This window comes from Zalophus californianus, chromosome 17, assembly GCF_009762305.2.
Source record: "Zalophus californianus isolate mZalCal1 chromosome 17, mZalCal1.pri.v2, whole genome shotgun sequence".
Classification (NCBI taxonomy): Eukaryota; Metazoa; Chordata; class Mammalia; order Carnivora; family Otariidae; genus Zalophus; species Zalophus californianus.
Window position 1 is genome coordinate 59,279,291 of NC_045611.1, and position 15,326 is coordinate 59,294,616.

General features: G+C 42.9%; 1 protein-coding gene and 1 pseudogene across 1 annotated transcript; both read left to right on the top strand.

Annotated features, from left to right (window-relative positions):
• The first annotated feature begins 1,805 nt into the window (after positions 1–1,805).
• LOC118356429 lies at positions 1,806–9,429 on the top strand (annotated as a pseudogene).
• Positions 9,430–13,872: 4,443 nt separating this feature from the next.
• Positions 13,873–14,204, top strand: LOC113936745 (cytochrome c oxidase subunit 7A1, mitochondrial). The gene has a single exon (XM_035725277.1). It carries the CDS (start codon positions 13,905–13,907, stop codon positions 14,145–14,147), a length of 243 nt encoding a protein of 80 aa, XP_035581170.1. The 5' UTR covers positions 13,873–13,904; the 3' UTR covers positions 14,148–14,204.
• Positions 14,205–15,326: the final 1,122 nt, after the last annotated feature.

Genomic DNA, 15,326 nt, shown 5'->3' on the forward strand with positions numbered 1-15,326 from the left:
TTGTTCCTCTTCTCTTTTATGTCTTTTTTTAAAAGATTTTATTTTTTTTATTAACATATAATGTTTTATTTGTTTCAGGGGTTCAGGTCTGTGATTATCTGTCTTCTGTCTTTTTTGGTCTTGCCCCAGTCCTGAGTGGGATGGAGTCCAGGTCAAGGCTTGAGTTACTGTGAGATATGATCATCTCACTATCAAATGTCCCTTTGGCTATCTGCCAGAGTTATTTGGCAGCCTAATAAATGCTGATTTGCTTAGCCTACACCACAAGCTTTGCCAAATATTCCTGGCTATAAAAGATACTTAATTTTTAATGCCTGTAATAATCTCACTTAGGAAGTAGAGATCATGTGTCCAGAACTCACACCCACAGCAGTGTGAATAGCAGAGAGGCCAAGAAAGACTAAAACTGGACTTATCTAGTAAGATATTCTACTGAGGAATGCAGTTTCCCTCCCACTACATAGACTGAAATGGGAACATCACCCAGTCCGCAATAAGCCCATGTGATCAGTGGGCCCCCATAGCACTCACACAAAACATATACTATTGCCCAGCCTTCTGGCTTCTCATAGCTTGGCTATTCCTACTTTGGGTAGGTAATAGCATGGCCCTGGAAGACTGCAGGGCATGAGCAGACCCCACCTGGCAATGCAACAGCCATCTGGCTATATTTTGGCACACTGACACCCATGCCCTCTTAAACACCACCACCACAGCCAACCACTAGTTAGCACCATAATTTTGTTCTCATCTCACGGGCAAAATTTTGTACAATTGGACATGCCATAAGTTTCCCTTTCAACTGCCTGGCCTTGTTGAAGCCCACTCAGATGATCTTAAACTTTGGCCATAGCACTACGCACACCCTATTGATCTATTTGGCTGGACACATTTAAATCTCTAAACCTTGATTGTTCTCCTGGCCTTTCCTTTAAGAAACAACTCCCAGCTACTCAGGATGGTCATGACCAAAATTCTTACTGACAACATAGAAATTCTTGGTTGCTCATGTCAAATGCTAAGACCAAGATTTTAGCCCCCAAGGACTATTTTTATAAATACCCCTCATTTCTGCAAGCGTATATTGCTCCACTTCAGACTTCTCTTAATTTGATTTGCACCATCTCCATTTGGGGGCTAAATATAACCTTTTGAACTCCTGCAAAATAATGTTCTGTATCTTGATTGTGGAGGTTGTTAATGAATCTACACATATGATAAAATTGCACAGAACTCCACACACACACAAGGACATGTAAAATGGTAACTTTGAAAAAGGTCTGAAGATTGAACCAATGTTAAATTCCTGGTTTTGATAGTAAGATAATGTCAGATGTTACCATAGGGGAAACTAAGTAAAAGGTATTCTGCACTATATTTGCAACATCTTGTGAATCCATAATTATTTCAAAACAAGACATTTTTAAAAAATCATGTGTCTGTCTTGCTAAATCCTTCCCACAACTTCCCAGAACAGTAGAATAAAATCCAAATTTCTCATCATAGCCTATGAAACCATGTTCATCAGCCCCTTTCCCCTCATCCCTCCAACCATCACTCTCATCTTCCAGCCCTACTGGCCTTCACTTGATCACAAACAAGCCAAGCTCTCACTAACTTTGGAGTCTTGGTACATGCTTTTCTCTTTGCCAAGACTCTTTCTTCACCTTTGCACCAGGATCAGGTCTTCACTGGGCTGTATAGTATCTGTTATTTAATGTCTGCTTCACTTTCTGTGCTATACAGTTTTATGTCCATTTTTCCACTTTTATAGACATGAATTCTGAAGCCTGGGGAGAGTAGACATGACCAAGGTCAGCCAGTTGGTAAGCTGAGCTGGGCATAGCTCAGATGATTTAGAATCCCAGTCTGTCCCCAGACTCAAGCACTTAGCTACTAGCCCCCCTACCCCCTTCACACATGAATTGGAAGAAGATAAGAAGATAAAGAGCCAAGAAATCCAGTTCTAAGCTTCATCTTTAGTTTTGTTATGAAGACAATAAAATCTTGAGGTTATGTTTACTTCAAAAACTAATGAAATAAAACATATATGGAAATGCAAAAGACCTATAAGAGTCAAAATATTTTCTTTAAAATATAACAAATTTGGACCTTTAAAGATCTGAATTCAAAACTTATTAAAGCTATAACAATGGGTGTGACATTATTCTGGAAAAAAGTGTATATCCTCATTCACTAAAAAACAAAACAAAACAAAAAACCCCAACTCTTACCTCAAAACGTTCACAAATTAACCCCAAATGGAACATAGACCTTAATAAAAGAAACAAAAATATATACCATCTCAAAGATAACATAGGAGGAATGCTTTTCATCCTTGCTTTAGGCCAAGATTTTTTACATAGGAAAAAACAAACACAAACCATAAAAGAAAAATATAAACTAGGCAGTAGCTCTTTCTGCCCATGGGTCTTGTCCCCATCCTTTAATAAACCACCATTTTGCACCAAAAAAAAAGAAAAAAAGAAAAAATATATAAACTAGACTTTAATAAAATTAAACATTTCTTGCAGTTCAAAAGATACTGTCAAGAAAAAGAAAACTATCTACAGCCTACAAAAAAATATTTGCAAAACCTGTATCTGATAATTGTTAGGTATCCAGAACATGTAATAAGATAAACAACACTATTAAAAATTAGGCAAAATATTTTAACATATATTTCACTGAAGATGATACATGAATGGTAAATAAGCATATGAAAATAAGTTCAGCATTATTAATATTTAAGGAAATACAAATGAAAACCACTACACATACTCATTTCAATGGGAAACAAAGACTGACAAAACATTGAACGTTGAAGGTATTAAAAAAACCAGAACTCGGGGCACCTGGGTGGCTCACTTGTTAAGAGTCTGCCTTCGGCTCGGGTCATGATCCCAGGATCCTGGGATCGAGGCCTGCGTCGGGCTCCCTGCTCAGCGGGAAGCCTGCTTCTCCTCCTCACACTCCCCCTGCTTATGTTCCCTCTCTCGCTGTGTCTCTGTCAAATAAATAAATAAATAAGTACATAAGGAGGCGGAGCAAGATGGCGGAGGAGTAGGAGACCTAGATTTCGTCTGGTCTCAGGAATTCAGCTGAATAGGGATCAAACCATTCTGAACACCTACGAACTCAACAGAAGATCGAACAGGAGAGTAGCAACAACTCTCTGAACAGAGAAGCGACCACTTACTGGAAGGTCTTCAATATTCATCTGTCTTGGATTAAAAGAAGTAAATTAAAGTCTCTTACTTTTGGGGCGGAGCAAGATGGCTGAGGAGTAGGAGACCTGGATTTCATCTGGTCCCAGGAATTCAGCTGGATAGGAATCAAACCATTCTGAACACCTATGAACTCAACAGGAGATCGAAGAAAAGAATAGCAACAACTCTCTGAACAGAAAAGCAACCATTTTCTGGAAGATGGTGAAACAGACCTATAGAGGTGGTTGACTCTCGCAAAGACTCTGAGCCAGTAAGTGTTGAAGATGGGACTCATACCTGCCTTCTGACTCTTAGGCCAGGAAGCCTCCCTCCACACCCTACTGCTTCTGAAGATTAATTAAGAGCTTTTTTTTTTTTTTGATCATTGCCTCCATATGACTCAGCAAATACTCAGAATCTATTTCACGAGAGCATAGTCCATTCTATTAAACTTTCTGTAGCCAGTGAAAAAAAATAAATAAATAAATAAATAAATAAGTACATAAAATAAAAAAAAAAAGAAAACCCAGAACTCTCAAACTTTGCTGATGGGAATGCAAAATAATAACAATACGTTTGGAAAACACTGGCAGTTAACAAAGTTAATCATCCACTTATTATTTGATGCAAACTTCTTCATAACCACAGGAGAAATGAAAACCTGTATTTGCACGTTCCCAGCAAATTTATTCTCAAAGCCAGGCATTAGATAACAAAAACAAACATCCATCCACAGATGAATGGTAAGAAATTATGTTATATTTATAAAAGGAATACTCCTCATCAATATAAAGGAATGAACTACTGATACAATGAAAAACCCATCAATATCAAAAGCATTATAATTAGTATGGATGTGTGCATCATCTTTATCAACAACTGTCTTAGAGAGACCAAAAGCCCTCCTACTGAGAGGAGATGTTAACAACTAACAAGAAAACCACAAGAAGCCTGGGATATGGCCCTGGGTGCCCAGTTTTGATGGGCCAGCCTGAGGTGAAGGAATCAAAAATTTGTTCCTCTCCTCTGAGCTGTACTAAATGGAGAAAGATTGAGGACCAGTGGGAGTTGGGAGAGAGTTTTTCAATTCACACCATGGTCTCCTCCACCAAAGTATAAATCTCCCTTTCCCGCCTGTCCTGTCCCAGACCCTGCTCCATCTGTTTCACTTTAAATGAGCTGCACCATTTCTCAGTGAGGAAATTCTGGCCTTTCTTTGCCCTTCCTACCAGCTTCTATACATACGCCCTCTGGTCACATTGTCATGGTGCCTACAACAACGGTCACCTGTGCATCCTCCTTGTCCCCTGAGTGACCCATAGTGTGTGTCTTTCTGCCTCATCCCTGAATTTCTTCTGCCACCTCCTCCTACATGCCTCAGAGTCCAGCAACTTCAGGATCTTGTGTCCATGCCCAACTTAAGCCACTGAATCTCCTACCTACATGTCTTCTACTGGATCATCACATACTTTCCCCCTCATTTGGGGAATACTTACATCCAGATTTTGGTAACTCTACTTTCATTTCTTTATATATTCCACAATGATGCTTAGTAGCATTCTGTGTTAGCCACTGTTTCAGAAGCATAAAGCAGAATATCCCTTCCCACAAGTTGGATCACGACCTTAGCTCTTTTATGCTTTCTACGTCATTCTTGTGTCCTTTGCCTTTCAGATGTTATCTTCATTCTGATCATCTGACTCACCAATTCTTTAAATATCTCATTCTATTTATTCTGCCCAGTCCTATCTTTATAAATGTTTTCCATGACCAATATTTTCTTAATTTTTAGCATATCTTCTTCTTCCTATAGCTTTTGTCTTTCTTCAGCTCCTTGATTATTTTTTTAAAGATTTTTATTAATTTATTTTAGAGAGAGAGAGAGAGTGAGCAAGAGGGAAAGGAGCAGAGGGAGAGAGAGAATCACGAAGCAGACTCCCTGCTTTGTGCAGAGCCCGACGCAGGGCTCCATCTCACAGTCCTGAGATCATGACCCAAGCAGAAACCAAGAGTTGTTAACCAACTGAGCCACCCAGGCGGCCCTCCTTGATTATTTTATCTGCTTATTTGAATTTCTTTGTACCCTCTTCCATCACTGTTTTCCAGACGTCTGTTTACTGTGATTTTTTGTGATTTTTGTGATTTTTTCCATATCTAATTACTTTCCCTGGATGTATGAGTTGTATCTCATATACACATGTCTCTCACATGTGTATGGAGGAAAGGCCAAAGTCAGGCCATGTGCTCTGGCGGATGCAATGAGTATGAAACAAGGGGAGGGGGTTAGAGAAAAGAGCCCTGCTCCCGCTATACTAAGCAACCAGGTCATCGGTTTTCAACTTAACTTGGCCAGGGTGCAGGCATCACCTGAACTGTCATCCAAAAGGTCTGTTGGATGAGAGAGGATGGCACAACAGCCCAGGGACAACTGATCAGCCTGACTGCTCCTCCAATCCTCTTGCCCTGATATTGCTGCCTATTCCAGCACCATAGATAGGGGAGGTACATGAAGGTATTGGCTGCCCTAAGGCCCTGTAGATGATAAATGAAATAGCTTTCTTTAGCTTGTCCTCAGCTCTGGGCTTTCATCCAAAAAAGTCTGAGATGGCCTAGATTTCCCCATATTTTGGAACAGGACTCTGGAAGTTGCTCTTACCTGTGCTTCCCACTAACTTCTAATTTCTCTTCCTTGATTTTGAGTTGTAGGCAGCAGCCCTTGAGAGAGCGCCACCTCCGCTGGATCCTGAAGCCGTCTTTACGTTTCTGCTCTATCCATCCTTCTGTGGTTCATCTGATGCTGCCCTCCCTGCAGCTGCCATGTCTGTTTAGGCCATAATCTCTCACATCTGGAATATTTATTTCAAATGGACACATAATTAATGAGAACTTCCAAGTGCCCAGCTCTATATACACCACTCTAGATACAGTATAGAAAAAAAATTTCTGTCTGTGAGTTGGTTAAATTCTATGGGGAGGGACAGATAATACAAGACAAGTAAGAAAAATATAGTTTATCTGACGAAGATCATTGCTATAGAGAAAAATAAAGCAAAGAGGGTGACTAAAGACCGCCTGGTAGGAGTGGGGCACGGAGATGTGAAGAAACACGTCCAGTGCAGCCGCGGAGGGAAGTTGAGGAGAGCTGTGGGTCCCTTTCCCAGGAGCAAAGGGAAGGGGGAATAAAGACCCGCGGTGGGAGTGAGGCTGCAGGTGGGAACTGTGGGAGCCTGTGAGGCTGTGATCTGAAGCCAGATCAACAGGGCCCCCAGGCCACCGTCAGGAAGCTGGCTTCACACTGTGTCTGTGACGCTTGGAGTGTGGTCCGAGGGCACTGCTGTTCTCCACACTCGCTCCTGTCTTTGGCAAGGAAAGTACCTGAGCAGACAGTAAGGGTATAAACTCAGGACAAGTTACAGACATCTTATGTCTGTTGAATCTGATGACATAAGAGCCCTTGCACTTGGAATGCCTTTGTTTTCTTGTTGGCTTTGCATTTCTGTTAATTCATTTCTGTTGCATTTTGTGAAACTGTGAGTCTGTGACATTTTGGGGAGTGGGGAGGCCCTTCACCAAGGGTGGTTTGCGCTCTGGCAGAGTGACTCTGGAAGCCATCTGGGAGCTTCTGCAGAGGAAGGACATGGTCAGACGGTTATACATGGTCCTTGTGAAAGCTGCTTCGAGGATAGAAAACTGGCAGGAGGAGAGGAGGCCAGACGGGAGCCGACCCGACCAATGAGGCATGATGGGGGTTGCACAGTAGAAGGTGAAAGTGGTTTGACTCCGGATATGACTTGAAAGTAAAGGACAGACAAACATGGTGTTTGGTCCCTTCCCTCAAAAAAAAAGCCATTCCTTCTCCTTCCCCAACTTTCCCTCATCTTGTACTGGGTGGTCATTCCCACTACAAAGAGTCAGGAAACAGAAATGCTAAGTTTCCAAAATCTATTCCTGCCACTTTTCCCCAGTGAGTACACGGTGCCCCTCCCAGCTACATTTCAAACCAGGGATCTCTCACCATTGTAACTCCTCCATCTCTGACAGATGAGTCTCAGACATCATGCACTTTCTCAACATAAAATAAGAACCCATCTCTCCTTTCCCATTCAAATGATCTTAGTCTCAGCCCCTCTTTTTTTCTGGACTAGGAACCCCTCCTGGAGGTCCAGGTCCCCTCCTCTGGTGGGTCAAATCACCCTCTGACTCAGCAGCCTGGGACTTACACAGGAAGAGAGAACAGTAGCCTTGTTCTCTGCCAAACTTGCAATCCACAAATCTCAGAAAATTAGAAAGTATTAGAAAGTTTGTGTGAGACTCACTTGACAAAACTTGGCCACAATTTATGTGAAACTAATGTTAATCTTTGTATTCCCACTCAGTGTGAGTGTTGTTACATGTCACTGCAGAAATAGTGTGTTCCAGGGCTCCTGGGTGGCTCAGTCAGTTAAGCGTCTGCCTTCAGATCAGGTCATGATCCCAGGGTCCTGGGATTGAGCCCCGCATCAGGCTCCCTGCTCTGTGGGGAGTCTGCTTCTCCCTCTGCTTCTCCCCCTGGCTTGTGCTCTCTCTCTCTCTCCCTCAAATAAATTTTAAAAAGGTCTTTAAAAAAATTTATTTTTTATTTTTTTAAAGATTTTATTTATTTATTTGACAGAGAGAGACACAGCAAGAGAGGAGGCACAAGCAGGAGGAATGGGAGAAGGAGAAGCAGACCTCCTGCTGAGCACGGAGCCCGATGCAGGGCTTGATCCCAGGACCCTGGGATCATGACCTGAGCCGAAGGCAGACGCTTAACGACTGAGCCACCCAGGCGCCCCTAAAAAATTTTTTTAAAAGAAATATTAGTGTGTTTAGAGAAGATAGTCCATATGGCGGAGGAGTAGGAGACCTTAATTTTGTCTGGTCCCAGGAATTCAGCTAGATAGCTATCAAATCATTCTGAACACTTGGGAACTCAACCAGAGATCTAAGAAAAGAATACCTGCAACACACAAGTAGAAAAGCGACCCCTTTCTGCAAGGTAGGAAGTGCAGAGAAGTGAATCCAAGTTGACATATGGGAAGATAAACTGCCAGGGGGAGGGAGATTCCATAAGCTGGCAGTTCTCAGATGTGCTGACCAAGTGGAGAAAATGGTTTGACCAAATGGCTACAGACCAAGGGAAAACTGGTCTGGCTGCCACGGATACAAAGTTGGAGGTGGCTGTGCTACAGGAAAGTGTGGCAAAGATGGGCATCACATCCAGGATGGAGTTTGAGAACTGGTTCACTGAAGAGACCCTGGGTGTTTCTGGCACCCTGTACCTGCTGGACTGGAGAAGCTGCATCAACAGCAGGACCAAGCTCTCCAAGCACCTGGTGGACCCTAACATGCGGACAGGACAGCTGGAGCCTCTGCTGTCACAGTTCACCGAGGAGAAAGAGCTGCAGATGACGAGGGTGCTGCAAAGGATGGACATCCTGGTGCCACTGAGATGGGCATGCGGCTGACTGTGGACATGGAGCAGCCTACTTCCAACTGGCAATCAGCCGCCTGACACTGGAAATGCAGCGCAAGTTCAACGTGGAGAAGCCACTCATCTTCAACACTTACCAGTACTACCTCAAGGATGCCTATGACAACATCACCCTGTACATGGAGCTGGCTCACCATGAGGGCTGGTGCTTTGTGGCCAAGCTGGTGTGGGGTGCATATATGGCCCAGGAACATACCTGCACCACAGAGATCAGCTATGAGGACCCCATTAACCCTATGTACCAGGCCACCAAGGCCATGTACCACAGGTGCCTCAACTATGTCCTGGAGGAGCTGAAGCATAACACCAAGGCCAATGTGATGGTGGCCTCACACAATGAGACACAGTTCACTCCATGCTGTGCAGGATGGAGGAGCTGGACCTGTACCCTGACAATTGCCAGGTGTACTTTGGACAGCTACCGGGATGTGTGGCCAGATCAGCTTCCCAGTGGGTCAGGCGGGCTCTCCTGTGTACAGGTATGTGCCCTATGGCCCTGTGATGGAGATGCTGCCATAACTGTTCCACCGTGGCCAGGAAGACGGTGGTGTCACGAAGGGTACCTGGTGGGAGCAACAGCTGCTATGGCAGGAGCTCCAGCAGAGGTTCCGCACAGGCAGCCTAAAGGTTCCACCATCCAGCCTAATGTTTGTAGGCTACCATCATCACCCACCTTCAGACTCAGCCTCTGGCCCTTACCTGGGCTGAGGGTTCCCAGGGCCCTCAGGCTAGGGTGGGACTCTGGGTGGCCCCCAGGCCAATGCCACAGCTATAGCCCAACCCCAACCTCATATGGATTCACCTTTTTATGCCCAGAACTGTGAGACCTGCTGGAAGTGGGGCCTTAGTGCCCCTCTGGCCCCTGCTCAGGATGTGGGCACTCGGGCTGTGTCTGATGCCTGCCAGAGCCACTGGGAACTGTCAGGAACTGCCTTTCAACAAGTGGGCATGACCCTCACCTCTGTCTGCCCTCATGACCTTGGACCTGAAGGACCACCTTCTGCCAGGGTTCATCCAACCCACACCCCTTGAACTCCACAGGTGGGCAGTCACCAAACTGGGGCAAGCTGGCTGGGTCAATAAACCACTTCTTCTGCAGCCTTCAAAAATAAAAAAGAAGTGAGAGTGATCACATCGGAGAAGTGATATGGCAGCGGAGTGCAAAATCAGAACTTTTAGAAGTCGGCTCCAGTGAGGGATGTCCCTGCCTGAAAGGCACTCAGATGGTGAAGCAGGGTAGAATCCTAGGTGGGACAGTGTGGTCTCAGGATCCCAGGGTCACAGAAAGAACGGGGGTGACGGAGTGTGGCAGAGATCCCAGACATTGCAGTGGGGGGGCTGGCTACAATCAGCGAGCCCAGGAGTGGGCTTTCAGCCCAGTGTTGTCACAAACCATGAACCAGGGCTCAGACAGGTAACCGCTCTCTGAGCAGGGGCCCAGCAAGCAGCAGAGCCACAGCAAGACCCCCCCTCCCCCAGGAGAAGCAGCTCAGGAGTGCGCCGCTGGAGTTTGCAGGGTTTGGAGACTTGAAGCAGGGTCTTGTGACTGAGATTGAAATGCTGCATCACAGGCTGGGTGAGCACAGAGTGTGGATAGAGACAGGAGTGATTGACGGCTTTTCCCTGAGGGTGCACTGAGGAGTGGGGCACCGAGTTTTGGCCCCAAGCTTTGGCTCCAGGGCTGCAGATTGGGAGGCTGCTAATTTCATTCTCATCCTCTAAAGCAGCTTGGAAAGTCTTCAGGGAACAAAAGCCACATAGAACAATCGGGATGAGCTTACTTAGCCTGGCCCCCTGGCAAGGGCGGTGCAATTCTGCTGGGGGCAAAGGCACCTGAGACTCAGCACAACAGGCCCCTCCCCCAGAAGATCAGCAAGAACATCTGGCTAAGACCAAGTTTACTGATCACACAGAACTACAAAACGAGCATTAGGGGAAAATAGTATATAGAATTCATGGTTTTTTCCCCCACATTTCTCTAGTCTTCCAATTTTAATTTTTTTCTCTTCCCCTTTTCAACCAATTTCTTATTTTATCAACTCTTTAAAAAATTTTTAAATTTATTTTTATTTTTTAAAGATTTTTGTTTATTTATTTGACAGAGAGAGACACGGTGAGAGAGGGGACACAAGCAGGGGGAGTGGGAGAGGGAGAAGCAGGCTTCCCGCTGAGCAAGGAGCCCGATGTGGGGCTCGATCCCAGGACCCTGGGCTCATGACCTGAGCCGAAGGCAGATGCTTAACCAACTGAGTCACACAGGTACCCCTTAACATTTTTTTAAATTTTCATTTTTACAGTTACATTCTATCCTTTCATTGTATTTAATATTATTTGTGCGTGTATATATATATATATGTATATATATATATATATACACACACAAGTTTTTCTTTCTTTACAATTTTGGGTTGTAGTTTCTTCTAACAAACAGACCAAAATACACCCAGAATCTAATGTATTGCTCTGTTCTGTTCACCTCTTTATATGCCTTCTTTTCTTTGTCTTTTAATTTTCATTTTTATAGTTACATTTTATCCTTTCATTATATTTAATTTTAGTTTTGTACATATATAAGTTTTTCTTTCTTTAGAATTTTGGGATCTAGTTTTCTAACAAACAGACCAAAATACACACAGAATCCACTGTATTGTTCTGTTCACCTGTGTGATTATATTCTCTCTCTTTTTTTAATTTTTTTTTTTCCAGTTTCAGGTCTCTTCTGATTTGCTTAGTGTATATTTCTCTGGGTCATAGTTGCCCTTTTTGCATTTTGTTCTCTCATTTATCTATTCTTCTCTGGACAGAATGACAAGACAGAAAGACTCACCACAAAAAAGAGAACAAGAGGCAGTACTGTCAAGGACCTAATCAGTATGGATATAAGTAAGATGTTGGAACTAGAGTTCAGAATAACGATTATAAAGATACTAGCTGGGCTTGAGAAAAAGCATAGAAGACACTAGAGAATCCCTTTCTGGAGAAATTAAAGAACTAAAATCTAATCAAGTTGAAATAAAAAAGGCTATTAATGAGATGCAATAAAAAATGGAAGCTCTAACTGCTAGAATAAATGAGGCAGAAGAGAGAATTAATGATATAGAAGACAAAATGATGGAGAATAAAGAAGCTGAGAGAAAGAAAGACAAACTACTGGGATCACAAGGGGAGAATTTGACAGATAAGTGATACCATAAAGTGAAACAATATTAGAATAATTGGGATCCCAGAAGAAGAGGAAAGAGAGGGAGGGGGTAGAAGGTATACTGGAGCAAATTACAGTGGATAACTTCCCTATTCTGGGGAAAAAAACAGGCATTCAAGTCCAGGAGGCACAGAGAACCCCCACAAAATCAATAAAAATAGGTCAACACCTTGACATATAATAGTGAAACTTGCAAATCTCAGAGACAAAGAGAAAATCTTCAAAGAAGCCTGGGACAAGAGGTCTGTAACCTACAAGAGTAGAAACATTAGACTGGCAGCAGACCACAGAGCCTGGCAGGCCAGAAAGGACTGGCATATTATGTTCAGGGTGCTAAATGAGAAAAGTATGCGGCCAAGAATACCGTATCCAGCTAGACTGTCATTCAAAATAGAAGGAGAGATAAAAAGCTTCCAGGACAAACAAACTAAAAGAATTTGTGATCACCAAACCAGCTCTGCAAGAAATACTAAAGAGAATCCTTTAAGCAAAGAGAGAGCCCCAAAGTAACATAGATCAGAAAGGAACAGAGACAATATACAGTAACAGTGACTTTACAGGTAATACAATGGCACTAAATTCATATCTTTCAATAGTTAGTCTGAATGTAAATGGGCTAAATGCCCCAAACAAAAGACACAGGGTATCAGATTGGATAGACCAATCAATTTGCTGTCTGCAAGAAACTCATTTTAGACCCAAAGACACCTGCAGATTGAAAGTGAGGGGGTGGAAAACCATTTATCATGCTAATGACATCAAAAGAAAGCTGGGGTGGCAATCCTTATATCAGACAAATTAGATTTTAAACCAAAAACTATAATAAGAAATGAAGAAAGACACTATATCATACTTAGAGGGTCTATCCAACAAGAAGATCTAACAATTTTAAATACCTATGCCCCTAACATGGGAGCAGCCAATTATATGCCAATTAATAACAAAATTAAAAAAACACGTTGATAATAACACAGTAATAGTAGAGGACTTTAACACCTCACTCACTGCAATGGACAGGTCATCTAAGCAGAAGATCAATAAGGAAACAAGGTCTTTGAATGACACACTGGGACAGATGGACTTCACAGGTACATTCAGAGCATTCTATCCTAAAGCAACAGAATACACATTCTTCTCTAGTGCACATGGAACATTCTCCAGAATAGATCACATACTGGGTCACAAATCAGGTCTCCACTGGTACCAAAAGATTGGGATCACTCCCTGCATAGTTTTAGACCACAATGCTTTGAAACTTGAACTCAACCAGAAGAGGAAATTTGGAAAGAACTCAAATACATGCAGGCTAAAGAGCATCCTACTAAAGAATGAATGGGTCAACCAGGAAATTATAGAAGAATTTAAAAAATTCATGGAAACAAATGAAAATGAAAACACAACTGTTCAAAACCTTTGGGATGCAGCAAAGGCAGTTCTAAGAGAGAAGTATATAACAATACAAACCTTTCTCAAGAAACAAGAAAGGTCTCAAAAATACAATCTAATCTTATACCTAAAGGAGCTGGAGAAAGAACAGCAAATAAAGCCTAAAACCAGCAGAAGAAGAGAATTAATAAAGACTAGAGCAGAAATCAATGAAATACAACCAAAAGAACAGTAGAGCAGATCAATGAAAGTAGGAGCTGGTTCTTTGAAAGAATAAGATTGACCCCTGGCCAGACTTATAAAAAAGAAAAGAGAAAGGACTCAAATAAATAAAATCATGAATGAAAGAGGAGAGATCACAACCAACACCAAAGAAATACAAACAATTATAAAAAACATATTATGAGCAACTGTATGACAACAAATTAAGCAATCTGGAAGGAATGATGCATTCCTAGAGATGTATAAACTACCAAAACTCAAACAGGAAGAAATAGAAACCTTAACAGACCCATAACGAGAAAGGAAATTGAAGCAGTATAATAAAAAATCTCCCAGGAGGGGAGGTGACTCCGGCCGAGGAGGAGGACGCAGAATGAGGGCCCTGCGGGTCTCCCAGGCGCTGGTTCGCTCTTTCAGCTCAACCGCCCGGAACCGCTTCCAGAACCGAGTGGCTGAGAAACAGAAACTCTTCCAGGCGGACAATGACCTTCCGGTGCACTTGAAGGGCGGGGGAACCGACAACATCCTGTACCGAGTGACCATGGGGCTCTGTCTAGGGGGTACCGCCTATAGCCTGTACTGCCTTGGCTGGGCCTCCTTCCCTCACAAGAAGTGAGACCAGGAAGCTTGCAGAACCTGCACAAGCATCAATAAATATGCTGGCTCTTTGGGGAACCCCAAAAAAAAAAAAAAAAAAATCTCCCAAAAAACAAGAATCCAGGGCTAGATGGCTTCCCAGGGGAATTCTACCAAACATTTAAAGAAAAATTAATACCTATTCTTGTGAAGCTGTTTAACAAACAAACAAAAAACAGAAATGGAAGGAAAACTTCCAAACTCTTTGTATGAGGACAGCGTTACCTTGATCCCTAAAGCAGACAAAGACTCCACCAAAAAGGAGAATTACAGACCAATATCCCTGATGAACATGGATGCAAAAATTCTCACCAAAATACTAGCCAATAGGATCCAACAGTACATTAAAAGGGTTATTCACCACGACCAAGTGGGATTTATTCCTGGGCTGCAAGGGTGGTTCAACATCTGCAAATCAATCAGTGTGATACACTACATTAATAAAAGAAAGGATGAGAACCATATGATCCTCTCAATAGATGCAGAAAAAGCATTTGACAAAGTACAGCAAGCACCCTTTCTTGATTAAAACTCTTCACAGTGCAGGGCACCTGGGTGGCTCAGTCGTTAAGCGTCTGCCTTCGGCTCAGGTCATGATCCCAGGGTCCTGGGATCGAGTCCCACATCGGGCTCCCTGCTCTGCAGGAAGCCTGCTTCTCCCTCTCCCATTCCCCCTGCTTGTGTTCCTGCTCTCGCTTTGCCTCTCTCTGTCAAATAAATAAATAAAATCTTTAAAAAAAAAAAACTCTTCACAGTGTAGGGATAGAGGGAACATACCTCAATATCATTAAAGCCATATGCGAAAAGCCCACAGCGAATATCATTCTCAATGGGGAAAAGCTCTCAGTTTTTCCTGAGGTTCCTAAGGTTAGGAACACGGCAGGGATGTCCACTCTCACCACTGCTGTTCAACATAGTACTAGAAGTCCTAGCCTCAGCAATCAGACAACAAAATGAAATAAAAGGCATCCAAATAGGCAAAGAAGAAGTCAAACTCTCACTCTGCAGATGACATGATACTCTATGTGGAAAACCCAAAAGACTCAGCCCCAAATTTGCTAGAACTCATACAGGAATCCAGCAAAGTGGCAGGCTATAAAATCAATGCACAGAAATCAGTTGTATTTCTATACACTAACAATGAGACAGAAGAAAGAGA

What these genes read in the sequence shown, in the direction of transcription:
- LOC113936745 (XM_035725277.1), top strand. Translation starts at nt 13,905, where the DNA reads ATGAGGGCCCTGCGGGTCTCCCAGGCGCTGGTTCGCTCTTTCAGCTCA.